Consider the following 15223-nt stretch of genomic DNA (forward strand, 5'->3'; position numbering starts at 1 on the left):
GTTGCATTTTCTTTTGGCCAATGAGCGATGGAATTTCATAAACAACCGTTACACCTTCTCGCTTTCGAACATAAAATACAAATAAAACAATAAAAAATAATTAACTTTTTAGTAATTATTTACATCGTCCCGATAGTTGATATTTTGGACATGATATTTTATTGAATGTTTTGTGATTGGCGGAGATATACTTTCATCCCATAAGTATAGCACTCCACAGTATGCAACAACAAACACCATTTCACACCACAGTATATTGGATTGGCGATACTGATTTAATCGATAACTTTAAAAAGTTTTTTTTCATCTCTCGCCTCCTCTGCAAATGTCCACTAGATGTCGCTGCAATCAAGGGGTGATAAAGCCTTTCCCCTGACAGCATCATCACAGTGGGGGTGTCTGCCTATCACTCAGAGGCAGTGACAAGAGTGGAGGCAGGAAGGAGAAACATTAGAGGAAACCACAAAATAGTGACACTGGTGCAGACATGGACCTGCGGTCAGAGCTGCTCAAGTCCATCTGGTATGCCTTCACGGCACTGGATCTGGAGAGAAGTGGAAAGGTGTCCAAGTCTCAGCTCAAGGTGAGTGGAAGTATTATCTTTGACTTCAGGGATGACACTTGAGGAAGCTCGAAAAACGTGTGCTGCTCCATTTCCTCCCTCAGACCCCACTGCAGTGCGGGGCATTTCTCATGAAAGAAAATTGCTCATTGAACTTGATGTGATTGGTGGTGATGAGCGAAGGGGAAACAAATTCACAGTTTGATTTCAGTCCACAATAAGACTCCAAGCTGTGCTTGCTGAGTGAGCCTCAATGGGCCAGTTTGCAGGGCAAAGAGGTTCCTGTAGTACTGGACCTGATCAGAGAAAAGCCTGTTGGATTGAGGGCAAACAGCATGAGCCCTGTGTCTGTCAAAAGGACATTGTTACATGAGAGCAGGGACTGAAACATGTTGGTGATTGTTGCCTTGGCCCTGGTGTCAATGCAGCCTCTGTGTTTTTATTGATGTCACGGTTATGTCACTTGTCCATTTCAGCCACCTCCATGCTCTATGCTCCACGCTCCATACTCCTGCTGTGTACTTGGCTTGCAGAGAGTCGGCCCCATGACCGGGCTTATCCGCCTCATGCATGCAGCGTGTGTGCAAGGCACCATGCTCTCTGTGCTCACACACTGGTTGTGCATGTGGCCTCCATAGCATGCAGCAGATGTCTCAGTAGAATGGAGACATGAGACAGGATGTGGTTGTGGCTCATCATGCAGACATGTTGTATTTGTCTCACAATACTGTCAAGGTTGAAGCCACTTGCAGACATGTATGACAGGTATTCAGGTTCATTACTACACCTTTACAAGTACCAATGTGCAAGGTAACCAATATGTGCAATGGACATTTTATACTGCCTTCATTTTGTTGTTGTTTACATTTTGGGAAAAACAAACCTTTTCTGTAGACTTTCAGTATCTGCCATGTGTTAACTACTTTCAGATACACTGTCAGTCACGTTGTCAGTGTTGTACACAACCTCATTCATTTCTACTACCAGAGGTGGAAAGTCACAGTTATTTTACTGTCATTGAGTATTTCTCTTAAGGTTGCTTTTACCTGCATTGCATGTACTGTACATATGTTTTGTATGTTTGTAATTACTGTATTCCTTTACAATTTATTAGTACATTTTCCACCTCTACTAATGGTTTTTCCAAATAAATTTCATTTCAATTTCATGTTTCATGTCAATTAAATTGATTATACAAAACTGTGGTGAGACCAGCCATGTTGTTTGGTCGAGCAGAACTGGAGGTAGCAAAGATGAGGATGCTGAGGTTCTCATTGGGAGTGACCAGGATGGATAGGACCAGGAAGGAGTAACCCTAACCCTAACCCTTGGAGATGAAGTCAGTTATCGGCCAGACTGAGATGGTTGGGACATGTCCAGAGGAGAGATAGTGAATATATTGGTAGAAGGATGCTGCCAGGTAGGAGGCGTAGAGGAAGACCAACAAGGAGGTTTATGGATGTAGTGAAGGAGGAGAGAGAGATGAGAGAGACAGAAGTAGAAGACAGGGTTGGATGGAGGAGATTGGTTTGCTGTGGCGACCCTTGGAAGGAAAAGCCAAAAGAGAAAGAGAAGACGTCGCTGAAATGTGTTATTATTTATTCGTATTAAAATGTGCCCCTGCTCCTGTTTTGTACCACATGTGATATCATCACATTGTGATCTTTCAGGTGTTATCGCACAACCTCTGCACTGTTTTGTGTATCCCCCATGACCCAGTTGCTTTGGAGGAACACTTCAGGGATGACGACGACGGCCCAGTCTCCAGTCAGGGTTATATGCCCTACCTCAACAAATACATCCTGGATAAGGTGCTGTTATAAAAGCATATGCTAATTGTGTACTAGCCAAGGGTGCTGTTTTGACGATTTGTTTTTCTTAGGTAGTACATGGCTCCTTCAACAAGGAAGACGTAGATGAGCTGTGTTGGACCCTCACAGCAAAGAAAAACTACAAACCAAACAGAAGTTCAAACACTGTTCTGCCAGAGCAAGATGCATTTCGGCTTTGGTGCCTTTTTAACTTTTTGTCTGAGGACAAGTACCCCTTGGTTATGGTCCCTGATGAGGTTGGTCTAACATCTGCACTTTCGTCTGAGGGCAGCGGGGACACCACGTACTGCAGAGAAACCAAAAACAATCACATCCAAACCAAAGAAATTATCCTAGAAATCTGTTCAAACCAAATACCAAACCACAAAATGTCTGTTCTGAAACGTATCCAATTTGTTATGGATGGTCTCTGTCTATAGTTGAGCAGCACTCATTGTTAGGTGTTAGTGTTCATTGCTTCACTACTGGATTGTCTGAATGCTGGCTGAAGATTAACCATTCCATTCCATTTTCATGCGCTTATCCGTGTCCGGGTCACAGGGGCAGCAGTTGGGAAGCCCAGACTTCCTGGTCTCTGGCCAACTCTTCCGGTTCCACCGGGAGGATGCCCGAAGTCTGCCCCAGGGCCTCCTCCCAGCTGGGCATGCCCAGAACACCTCACGTCCAGGAGGCATCTGGACTCGATGCTCCTCACCCACTCTTGGAGCGAGTCTAGTCACAAGAGAGAAAAATCTTATTTTGACCGCTGATATCTACATTCTGATGGTGGGATAACCTTGGGAAAAAAATATCATGGTTTCATGGTATTATAATTAGAGCTTTAAAATGTGTTTTTTTAAATATCTTCATCAAAAAGAAGAGAAAAGAATGTTCATTGAACAGTAATATTTAAACAGCATAATAGAACATGATGGAACATATGAATGTACGTATGTACAAATAACAAAAAATAACTGAATTATTTGTAACTAAATATGAAATTAAATGCTGGTCTTAATGCAGTCTACTGTGGCTAATCCTGCAACTCGTGTCACAAGACCATAAAAAAAACAATTAAGCAAAAACAAGGGCTTATTGACACCGGAAGGAAACTTCCGGTAACGGCTGTAAATTTTTTGACACCTCGGCCCCCACCGTAGTTTGGTTGAAGCACGGTAACTCTGTAGCCACAAACTGGAACAAATATTCCCTCACTCGTGAACAAGACCCCGAGATACTTAAACTCCTCCATCTGGGGCAGGACCTCATTCTCAACTCGGAGGGAGCACTCCACCCTTTTCCGACTGAGAACCATGGCCACTGATTTGGAGGTACTGAGTCTCATTCCAGACGCTTCACACTCAGATGCAAACCGTCCCAGTAAACGCTGAAGGTCACAGCCCAAAGAGGCCATAAGAACCACATCATCTGCAAATAGCAGAGATGAGATTCTAAGGCCCCCAAACCGGACTCCCTCAACACCTTGGCTGCGCCTAGAAATTCTGGCCATGAAAATTGGGAACAGAATCGGTGACAAAGGGAGGCCTTGGTGGAGGCCAACGTTTACCGGAAACAAGCTTGACTTACTACTAGCAATGCGAACCAGACTCCTGCCTCGTTTGTACAAGGACCGGATAGCACATACTAATAGCGCGCCACCACTACCGTATACCACCAATACCCTCGTCCAACCCCGGAGCTTTGCCACTGAGGAGCATTTTGACCACCCCATGAATGATGATTTAAGAGTCACTGACGCCACTCGGCCAAATCTAGAATTCTGACATGTTACTTTAGTAAACATAGCCACATGGATGTCTTAGCTGAAAATGTTGTCCAGTTTGTAGAAATAAGAAGGTGGTCATCTGTCAGATCATTTCTAGCCATTGACTATTCCTCCCTAACGGAAATCTGGTTTCTTGCCATTATGCAACACAGAGGCTCTTTTTATTCCACCAGTTGGGCTCCTGTTTTACTTCAAAACCCGCGTTTTGGTTTCCTGTCATGTATTTTGCTCTCATACATCCGAGAAATGGCCTAGATTTAAAGGGTGAACCAGCGCTAGTTTCTTTCATGCTGACTTTATGCATTATTTGCTTCATTTATGCTTTTTAAAATAAACTCCCATTTTTCATGAGCTGAACTCAAACCTCTAAAACATTTTCTATGCACACAAAAGGCCTGTGGCTCTCAAATATTGTTCACAAATGTGTCCACGTGTGCTAATTAGCACTAATAAAGCCTATTTCATCCATCTGACAAAGGTGGAATCTCAGCATGATTATTCTATATTCATAAGCGCGTCTTAGCTTGACCACCACCACATGTGCAGTATAATGTACTGTATTGAAGGATTTAGACCATTTGGAACAATATTTGAGAGGCGTAGGCCTTCTGTGTACATACAAATTCCAGATCATTGAGCTGGGCTCATGAAAAATGGGAGCAGAAAGTAAAATATAGCAAATGTTGCTTCATGACCAACTGAATTTTTCACTGATTTTGTAAAGCACAGATCTGAATAGAAATAGCAAGTGACAGTGATATCGAGAGGAAGTCATGAAGTTTCAAAGTGTGGCACAGTGAGCTTCCCCTCAAAAACCATACAGTCGGGGCCCCCGTCCTCCCTGAACAAAATGGACTGTTTACTGTCTCACTGTAGGAACAAAAAAAAAAAACAAAAAAGCAAAACCAAAAAAAGCAATTCATGACATGAGTAAAATGAGCTCAGCTGAGGTGGGAAAAAATGTTTCCCTGTCATCTTAGACTTTGAGGACCGTACAAACATAAATAAATAGTTTTATATGTAAATTATGACATGAATCCTATTGAATCTACAATGCATTCACCCAAGGTGGAGTACCTTCTGAAGAAGATCTGCTCAGCAATGAGCAGCGAGCTCAACTGTGTTGAACTAGAGGACTTCTTCTCCCAAGATTCAGTGCAACAGAAAGGCATCACCGCCTGGCTGTTTCTGGATATGATGGATACAGGAAAGATATCCCGAGGACTGGATAGGGCGGCCATCAGCATGGCCGTAGAGGAAGTATACAGGGAGATGGTTGGCGATGTCCTCAAAGAGGTAGGAGGCCAAACTACTGTCCCAAGTGTGTGGACTACTTCCTGTTTGCGCTTGCTGTCCTGACAGCACATGTGTGTTGTTGGGGCTAAATGCAGGGTTATCTGTGGAAGAAAGGCCAGCTTAGGAGAAACTGGAAGGAGCGCTGGTTCACGCTGAGGCCGAGCAACTTGTCCTACTACACTGGGGAGGACCGCAAGGAGTGCCAGGGCAAAATCACTCTGGACGGGAACTGCTGTGTGGAGGTAAACTAAAGTCTTATCCTTCAGAACAACACAACCAGCCGAAAAGATGATCTTTGTATGTGTGACATCAATATTAATCTTCTCAATCCAAATAAACATGTGATGATAGAGGACTTCATGGACACTTGAGTAGATATCCTCAAATCCTTATACTACGCTACTTGATGATACGGTTCGGATAATACCATGACTAGCATTAGTGGTGGGCGGATCCATCCAAATATGGACGATATGGATCCCAACATTGGTATCAATATTGGTATCAGCTGCTTTGTTGGCCGTATGCAGCGGTTTCATTCAAGACGCAACCTTTGCTCCCCCCTCCCATCTCGTGTTTGATTTACCGTCATGTGACTCCGCAGCGACAGGCAGCCCAACCCCGCCCACCACCAGCAGGCAGACAAGCCCAAGCATACCACAGAGAGAGCAGAAGGATGGCAGAAAGAAAGAGGAGTGCTTTTTGGTTATATTTACAGCCGAAAATAGAAAAATAGACCACGACCAGTTGCATCATTTGTAGGACAACAACTTTTATTGTGCTAATCAAGTATTTTGTATTTACTTATGAAATGATTTCCTTAATTTTAACTGATAATCAAAAAGGCAAATCCCCAAAAAGGTATTAAAAATTCAGATGGATGATGTGCCACCTTCATTTCTAAAAAGTATCAGTACTGGTACCAAGGTCAGCGATACTGGCCCTGTATTTACTTGCTATCGGATCAATACCAAATCTAGCGGTATCGCACACCACTACTGACCATCTTCCAGTTTTTGTGATTCATTCATTCATTCATTCATTCACTCATTCATTTTCTAACACTTATCACGGGGGTGCTGGAACAAACAACCATTCCCACCCACATTCATCCCTATGGACAATTTTGAGTGGCCAATGAACACAGCATGTTTTTGGAATGGGGGGTAAGCCCATGCACGCACAGCAGACATGACTGTTTTGTTTTGAAGGAAAATGGGAGGCTGACGCTGCCAAAGACATTAGTTAGGGCTATACGGCCTAGAAAGGTATTTATCAGCATACGCCAATCACGTGACTTTTCATGGAAATTGACCAATACTGATGGATGGATGATGGATGGTTGGTGGATGGATGATGGATGATTGGTGGATGGCTGATGGATGGCTGATGGATGGCTGATGGATTGATGGATGGATGATGGACGGATGATGGATGGCTGATGGATGGATGGTTGGCTGATGGATGGATGGTTGGTGGATGGCTGATGAATGGATGATGGATGGATGGATGATGGATTGTTGGTGGATGGATGATGGATGGCTGATGGATGGCTGATGAATGGATGATGGATGGGTGGCTGATGGATGGATGATGGCTGGCTGGTGGATGGCTGATGGATGGATGATGGCTGGCTGGTGGATGGATGATGGATGGATGATGGATGGATGGATGATGGATGGATGGATGGCTGATGGATGGATGGATGGCTGATGGATGGATGATGGATGGCTGATGGATGATGGATGGATGGATGGATAATGGATGGCTGATGGATGGAGTCCAATATGATATTCATATCATCTGCCATAACGTTTTAGTGATGTTGTATCTCTTGTTAAAAGGTGCTACCAGATCGCGATGGCAGACGTTGTATGTTCTGTCTAAAAACCTTCTCCAAGACCTATGAGATGAGCGCCTCAGACACCAAGCAGAGACAAGAATGGACAACAGGTCAGAAGATATCAAATGATAAATGGTCGACCTTAAAGTGGTTAAAAAAGACCAAGTATTAAATCATATCTCCCCACAGCCATTCAGACGGCTATCAGGCTGCATGTGGAGGGCAAGAAGTCCCTCCACAAGGATTTGAAGCTGAAGAGGCGGGAGCAGCGGGAGCAGCGAGAGAAGAGGAGGCAGGCCAAGGAGGAGGAGTTGCAGAGACTGCGGGCCCTTCAGGAGGAACGCAAGCGTAAGCTGGCAGAGCTGGAGCTCCTGAGGGAGGCACAGAAGGAGGCCCAGAGCCTCCTGGAACAGGATGAAGACAGGCGGCGGCAGCAGCATGAGCAGCTCCAGCAGGCCTTGGAGGTCCAGCTACGAGAAGCTGAGAAAGTGAGAGTGCTGGTTAAAGCGATATACATGAAAAGGAGATGACTTTTTGGTGGTTGTGTCTCAAGGCGCGTGTCAGCATGCAGGCAGAGATGGCGCTAAAGGAGGAGGAAGCCGAACGGCAGAGGAAGAGGATCCACGAGCTGGAGGAGATGCAGAAGCGATTGGAGGAGGCCCTGCAGCAGGAGATTAAAGCCAGGCTGGATGAGGAGGCTTTCCGCTACGCCCAGGCGGGGTAATGTTTCATTTGATAGACTCCAGCAACCGTTAATCTCCTCTGTTTGAAATACAACACAATACATTCCATGAAAATGCCAGTTTTGTGTAAACTGCTGACATCTTAGCTTGTGAGGATGACCAGAGTTCAAGATGCTTTGTCTTCCTGAGGAAGCGAAGTGCTAACAGAGGAAGTGGCCATCAGTCCAATCTGCTCGCTGCTCAGCCAATCATGCAGCAATAACACCCAAAGGCCCCAATCAGTCCCTGATCTAAAATGTATACTGTATCTTGGTCCTCATCATGCTTCCTACAAAGAATCTTATTTGTCATGTGTTGCTGTTGGGTGCAGCTTACTTGCTGAGGAAGAGGAGAAAATGAAGGCACTGATGAACCTCCAAGAGGAGCAGGAAGAATACATCCTGAAGACACAGAGGGAGAAGCAGGAGTTGAAGCAGGAAATGGAGGCCAAGTCGCGGGCCCTTGAGGAGGCGCAGAGGCAACTGGAGGAGGTTCGGGCCAACCGGCACAGGGTCGACCAGGATGTGGTGGTAAGCAAAGAATGAATTCATGAATAAAATACAGCTGGCTGAAGAAGGATAACCTTAAAGCAATAGAAAGGTATATTTCACTGCGTATATCCATCCGTCCATCTTCTAGAGCGTATCCCAGGTCGGGTCACGAGGGCAGCAGCCTAAGTAGGGAAGCCCTGACTTCCCTTTCAGCTCCATTTGGTCTAGATCCTCTTGGCAGATGCTAAGGGATGATTTTGTGCAGGGCACAGTGGCGTAGGGTGGCACAGCGTGGCGCACACCACACAGTGGTAATTTGTTCCAGCACACCACTGCAGCCAATTCAGTAGAGTGGGCTGCTCAAGATGGGTGTAGCAGCGCACCAGTTTTCACATTTGTAGCTTAGCGCAGTGACAATTTCATGGTCTATTGTTGGTGCAGGCAAGCGCACCCTGCACAGTGCACACACTTCACCAAAACCTCACAGGTAGGTTTTTCAGAGTGTCAGGCACATTTAAATGCAATAAGCAATGACAGCAATATAAGTATTTCATGTAAGTGTCTGAACCAGCATGGACATTTTTGTAGTGATGTCAGATCAAAGACATCATACATAATGGGAACTCAACCTGACAGCAGCTGAACGTATGATGCCAACCGGGGGTAGGCTCTACGGGATGGGGGACAACACCCCAAAAGAAATGGCTCGCACCCCCAATTCAACATTTTAGAAGTGAAAACTCCACCAGAAAAGAACAAGACAGCTCCTCTCATCACTCATCTCCACGGCTGGGTACATCCTAGACAGCCCTTCTAGACAACTCATTCATTCATTCATTCATTTTGTACCACTTATCCTCACAAGGGTCGTGGGAGGTGCTGGAGCCTATCCCAGCCTACCCCTCTCTCAAGCGAGAGGCGTGACAAGGTGCAAGACAAGGTGCAACCACCCCCCTGCCCTGCCGGTTCCGACAAACCCGACGACGATCTCACGAAGTTCGACAAGTGGACCCGGCAGTTCTTCAAGGCTATGGAGCAAGAATGTGCAAGGTACATGCCGGAGGAACTGGAGACGATGATGTGGGGGCCGGACGGCACCCTATTGCCCATGGCGTCGGTGTTCCCAGGACCCGCTGCACACCCCCCGGATGCGGCGGCATCGCCACCAACGCACGCCACGCCACCAAGAGGAGTGGCCGCCCTCTTCCACCTCGCCATGCCACGGCATGGCACATCTCCCCTCTCACTGTTGCAGAGTTCCAGCCCGTGTCAAGCTGCGTGGCGTCGCGGATTCCTCCTGTGCCCAAGCCGCGCAGCCCCAGGGGTTCCCAAAACCTGGCTCCTGCGCCAAGCTGCGTGGCGTCTCAGATTCCTCCGGTGCCCAAGCCACGCAGCCCCAGGGGTCCCCAAGACCCGGCTCTCGTGCCAAACTCCGTGGCACCTCAGATTCCTCTGGTGCCCAAGCCATGCAGCTTCAAGCCCCGGCTGCGTCCCACCTCCCAACCCACGTTGCCTACAGAGCAACCTCAGGCGGTCAGCTCACCTCCGCTGCCTGCCACCAATTGGCTCGTCAAGCCAGTCCGCACCACACCTCAAGCCCAAACAGGTGGCTGCGGCTGGGACGGCTGACCTGGAGGAGCCAGTGACCCTCTTCCAAGCCTCCCTCTTCCCTCCTGGTTTCGGTTCCTGCTGAAGACGGCGTCTGGGATCCGCCTTCGAGAGGGGGGGGCTAGTGCCACTTGCTGGGCTACACGGGAAGCACAGCCCAGTCCATCAATGGAAAGGGGGGATGGCGCTGGGTACGGACGCTGCGTCAGGCCCGGACGCCGCCTGCTTCTCCTTCACCGCGTCAGACCCGGACGCCGCCTGCTTCTCCTTCGCCGCGTCAGGCCCGGACGCCCGCCCGCTTCTCCTTCGCTGCGTCAGGCCCGGACGCCGCCCGCTTCTCCTTCGCTGCGTCAGGCCCGGACGCCGCCCGCTTCTCCTTCGCTGCGTCAGGCCCGAATGCCGCCTGCTTCTCCTTCGCCGTGTCAGGCCCGGACGCCGCCTGCTTCTCCTTCGCCGCATCAGGGCGGCGTGTCAGGCCTGGACACCGTCCGCTTCTCCTTTGCCGCGTCAGGCCCAGACACCACCCGCTTCTCCTTCGCCGCGTCAGGCCCGGACGGCGCCTGCTTCACCTTCGCCGCGTCATGCCCAGACGCCGCCCGCTTCACCTTTGCCGGAGCCCAGGTTCTACACCCCCTGGAGGGGTCTCGCTTTCTCCACCGGGCCTGCCGACCCCCAGAAGGGCCCCGTCGGCGCCCTACCTCCGGTCCCCCCACCGCCCATCCCTCATTGACTTTGACCTGTCTTGGATGTCTGGGATCCATCCTTGAGGAGGGTGTACTGTCAAGCCCTGTGTGGGTTCCCATGTGACAGTTTGTTTGTGTTCTCTGTCTGGGCTTTGGTTTCTGTTTTGGACACTCTTATTTTGTATTGGACTTCCTGTTTTGCCTCGTCTGCCTGCGTTGCCATAGTCACCCACACCTGTCCCTAATTTCTGTGTGTATTTACTTCAGGTACAAGATTTTAACATTACTTCTAAGAAAGGTACAATGAAAAAATATGTAACAATATATTGGAATTAATTGAATTTCTACTCCATTACACTCTTCTGACATGCATGCACATGGCAATATATTGACACAGGCAAAATGAGAGTACACTTTAATCTGTTGTCTGCTTCATTTATGAATCTCTTATCATCCTCGGCCTGGTGCCCACCAGATATTTTTTTATGAATGGAAAATCGCATTTTAATCTTGTGTGATCTTGTGACTTTAGGTTTTGTGACACCTACAGCATATAATCATCAATTACTCATGCTTGACTAAGGTTACTGTTTCATCCATCCAGCACCTCAATATTTATACCACATGATCTTCTTGCAGAACAGTTTTTCTTTTTATAGTTAACAGTTGGTTGTCAAATTTATGAGGCTTGCTTTGACCCTCTGACAGGCTGCCCAAAGGAAACTTCGCCAAGCAAGCACCAACGTCAAGCACTGGAATGTCCAGATGAACAGACTGATGCGACCCATTGGACCTGGGGGTAGGTTTCCTGCCATGTATCCCTGCATCTAACATGACATGACATGCAGGGCTCTAATTTAGTGGCGAGCGCAAGGTGACGCAGGGTAGCGGAGCATGGCGCACGCCATGCACTGCTAATTTGGTCCAGCGCACCACTGTGCGCAGCCAATTTGGTAATTTGGTAGACTGGACTGCGCCAAGATGGGTGTGGCGGCACACCAGGGGAAGTGTCAACATTTTCAGCTTGACACAGTGACAATTCTGTGACAAAACAGCCTGCTAAAAGTGCCGTGAAAGATCACCAGCTCTGGTCACCTGGTCTAATCCTGGTGCAGGTGAAGGTACCCTGCGCAGTGGTAAATTGGGCACACGGTGCACACACATCACCAAAACCTCACAGGCAGGTTTTTCAATGACAGCAACCACTATTTAATGTAAGCGTCTGAACCAGCGTAGACGTTTTTGTAGTAACTGTCCCTGATTAATATAGTTATGAGTTGGTTTGCAAAAATCTGGCTGTAGGATCATTTTTTTTACTGTTAATTTTTTTCTCAAGGAGGATGACGAGGAGAGAATATACCATCAAAGGTTCTCCTATCTGACCATGTAGAGCAGGAATACAGGTGGATCACAAGTGATGCCTGGATTAGCCTGCTGCTGTGTTGAATGTGAATGTCAGGAACAGAGGTGGTCTACATGGTGACGTGCATGGTGGCCTCTGATGTGCAGTCCAGTGGGCCCTGAGTATTTAAAGGCAATGAGAGGTGCACTGTCCCCACCAGTTGGCTGCAAACGTAGTGAAATTATTTTTTTGTAGTTATTTATAAATGTATTTCATTTTTGTGATAAATAATTCGTATGTTCTAGTTTGATGAACAACTGTGTTGTCTTATTGGATGACCATAGGAAACAAAGACTGTTTTGTGCATCTTTAGGAAACTAAAGTAGTATATGTCAGTTACTTCCCGTACATGCACTGTACATCTTTACTCACCTTAGAGTGTCAGTATTTCATGCAGGTGATATAAACATAATATTCTGTGTCCTTGTCTCTAGAAAAAAGACCTTTGTTGGGAGGCTCCTTGTCATCTTTCCAGATCCCAACCCAGAGAGACCCGGGACTTCGTCTCAGACCAATATCCAGTGCAGAGGATGGAGACAAGGAGTGCAAAGAAAATGTTGATGGCAGAGCAGGGGGCGATTTAGAGAGACGAAACTCCCACACTTCCAATGGAAACATGGACATGCCCGAGATGCACGGCTCATAGAAGACAGTGTCATCTTCAATTTTTATTTAAAACCGAAAAAAAATTGAAAATATATTCCTTTTTTTGAAGTGTACAGTTGAGCAAGTTTAATTTTTGGTTTTATTTAAAACCAAATGGCATTTGTCACATGTAAAAAATAAGTCTTTAAAAATGTTTTACAATGCATTTGAATGATTAACCATTCACCTGTTTGACTGTGTGGGACACAAAAATGATGTGAGCAATGAACTGTAACTGGGATGTGTACACACATTAAACCAATGATGCTTATCAACCTTTAATATTGAATGTACTAGTATAAATATTCATTATTTGGATCTTTACTTCAATCCTATGACATATAATTAATGTTATGACTTGTATGCAACAGCCCCATTATTAGTCAAATAGATTATTATTAGCCAAATAGATACATCAAAATCTTGAAATAAAGGAAAAAATGGAAGCCCATGATGTGTTTTGCAAGAGCCAAATCCATTACACAATAGTTGGATTCATGTAAAATAGCTCATTGGATCATCTCGATCTTTGCAAAGCATCAATCGTGACACCATATTACTTTAAAGGGACCCATTATACTCATTTTTCTACCCTTTGTATTGAATTGTGGACTCCTATAGAGGAGCTACACACGATAACCCGCACACCAAACTTTCTCGATCTTCCAGAATCTGCAGCTATTCCCGGAGTTGATAATAAATGAATGCAGTAAGTGGAGAGCTAGTTGAAAGTGTTTAGGCGCTCCTGGCAGCTCATGATCTACTGGCTGGAGACCCCTGACTTGTATGAACCCAAAGAGTAGGCACCACAGCAAACCAATGTCCTCCATCCAACCCTGTCTTCTACTTCTGTCTCTAAATGCAGCATCCTTCTACCAATAGTACATTCACTATCTCTCCCCCGGACATGTACCACCCATCTCAGTCTGGCCTCTCTGACTTTATTTCCAAGGCCTCTAACATGTAATGTCCCTCTGAAGTACTCCTTCCTGATCCTATCCATCCTAGTCACTCCCAATGAGAACCTCAGCATCCCCATCTCTGCTACCTCCAATTCTGCTTCCTGTCTTTTCCTCAGTGCCACTGCCTCTAGACCAAACAACATGGCTGGTCTCACCACAGTTTTGCATACCTTTCCTTTCATTTTAACTGAAACTCTTCTATCAAACATCACGCCTGACACTTTTCTCCACCCGTTCCATCCTGCCTGCACACGCTTCTTCACCTCCTTTTCACAATCTCCATTGTTCTGGACTGTTGACCCCAAGTACTTCAAATTCTCCACCTTCTGTATCTCTTCTCCCTGTAACCTCACTCTTCCACTTGGGTCCCTCTCATTCACGCACATATACTCTGTCTCCATTCCTCTCCTTTCCAGGGCAAACCTCTTCTAAGCTCATCTGTCAGCCTGTCCATCGCCATAGCAAACTAGACGGGGCTCAGAGCTGATCCCTGATGCAGTCCCCCTCCACCTTGAACTCTTCTGTCACACCTCCAGCACATCTTACCCCTGTCTTACAGTCCTCATACATATCCTGCACCACTTGAACATACTTCTCTGTCACTCCAGACTTCCTCATACAATACCACAGTTCTGCATCTGTAGTACTCTTTTTTGGCATGAAACCATACTACTGCTCACAGATGCTGACTTCTGCCCTTAGTCTAGCTTCAACTACTCTTTCCATAACTTCATGGTATGGCTCATTAGCTTTATACCTCTGTAGTTGCCACAACTCTGCACATCACCCTTGTTCTTAAAAATGGCCACCAAAACACTTCTCCTCCATTCCTGATGCATTGTCTCACCACCTAAGATCCTATTGAACAACCCAGTCAGGAACTGCTACTTCTCCTAGACACTTCCATACCTCCAAAGGTATACCATCAGGACCAAGGGACTTCCCACTCTTCATCCTTTTCAATGCTCTTCTCACTTCCTCTTTACCAATCTTTGCTACATCCTGGTCCACAGCAGACACCTCTTCTACTCTTCCTTCTCTCTCCTTTTCCTCATTCATCAATTCTTTAAAGCACATTTTCCATCTTCCCATCCCACTACTGGCATCTGTCAGTACACTTCCATTCCTGTCCTTGACCACCCTAACCTGCTGCACCTCCTTCCCATCTCTGTCTCTCTGCCTTGCCAACCTGTAGAGATCCATCTCTCCCTCCTTACTGTTCAACCTAGCGTACAAGTCATCATAGACCTCTTGTTTGGCCTTTGCCACCTCAACTTTCACCTTAGCATTCATCTCTCTGTACTCCTGTCTACTCTCTTCAGTCCTCTCCATGCTCCACTTCTTCTTAGCTAACCTTTTTACCTCCAGGACATTCTTAACCAAGTCCCCCTACTCCATTCCTCTTCCCATCT

At 46.6% G+C, this 15223-nt stretch overlaps 1 protein-coding gene across 3 annotated transcripts; it reads left to right on the forward strand.

The window, feature by feature from the left end:
* The first annotated feature begins 427 nt into the window (after positions 1-427).
* Positions 428-13291, forward strand: LOC131136507 (differentially expressed in FDCP 6 homolog). Of its 3 annotated transcripts, none has more exons than XM_058083410.2 (11): positions 428-583; positions 2233-2373; positions 2445-2630; positions 5228-5455; positions 5551-5697; positions 7300-7408; positions 7488-7786; positions 7852-8018; positions 8352-8550; positions 11511-11601; positions 12639-13291. In XM_058083410.2, exons 1-11 carry the CDS (start codon positions 488-490, stop codon positions 12848-12850), a joined length of 1875 nt encoding a protein of 624 aa, XP_057939393.2. In that variant the 5' UTR covers positions 428-487; the 3' UTR covers positions 12851-13291. The 3 variants fall into 3 exon arrangements, with proteins under 3 accessions (XP_057939393.2, XP_078654139.1, XP_078654140.1); XM_078798013.1 differs by having other exon boundaries at positions 7870-8018; XM_078798014.1 differs by having other exon boundaries at positions 445-583; positions 2282-2373.
* Positions 13292-15223: the final 1932 nt, after the last annotated feature.

Source organism: Doryrhamphus excisus, linkage group LG17 (assembly GCF_037039965.1).
Source record: "Doryrhamphus excisus strain RoL-2023G ecotype Guam linkage group LG17, RoL_Dexc_Guam_v1.1, whole genome shotgun sequence".
NCBI lineage: Eukaryota > Metazoa > Chordata > Actinopteri > Syngnathiformes > Syngnathidae > Doryrhamphus > Doryrhamphus excisus.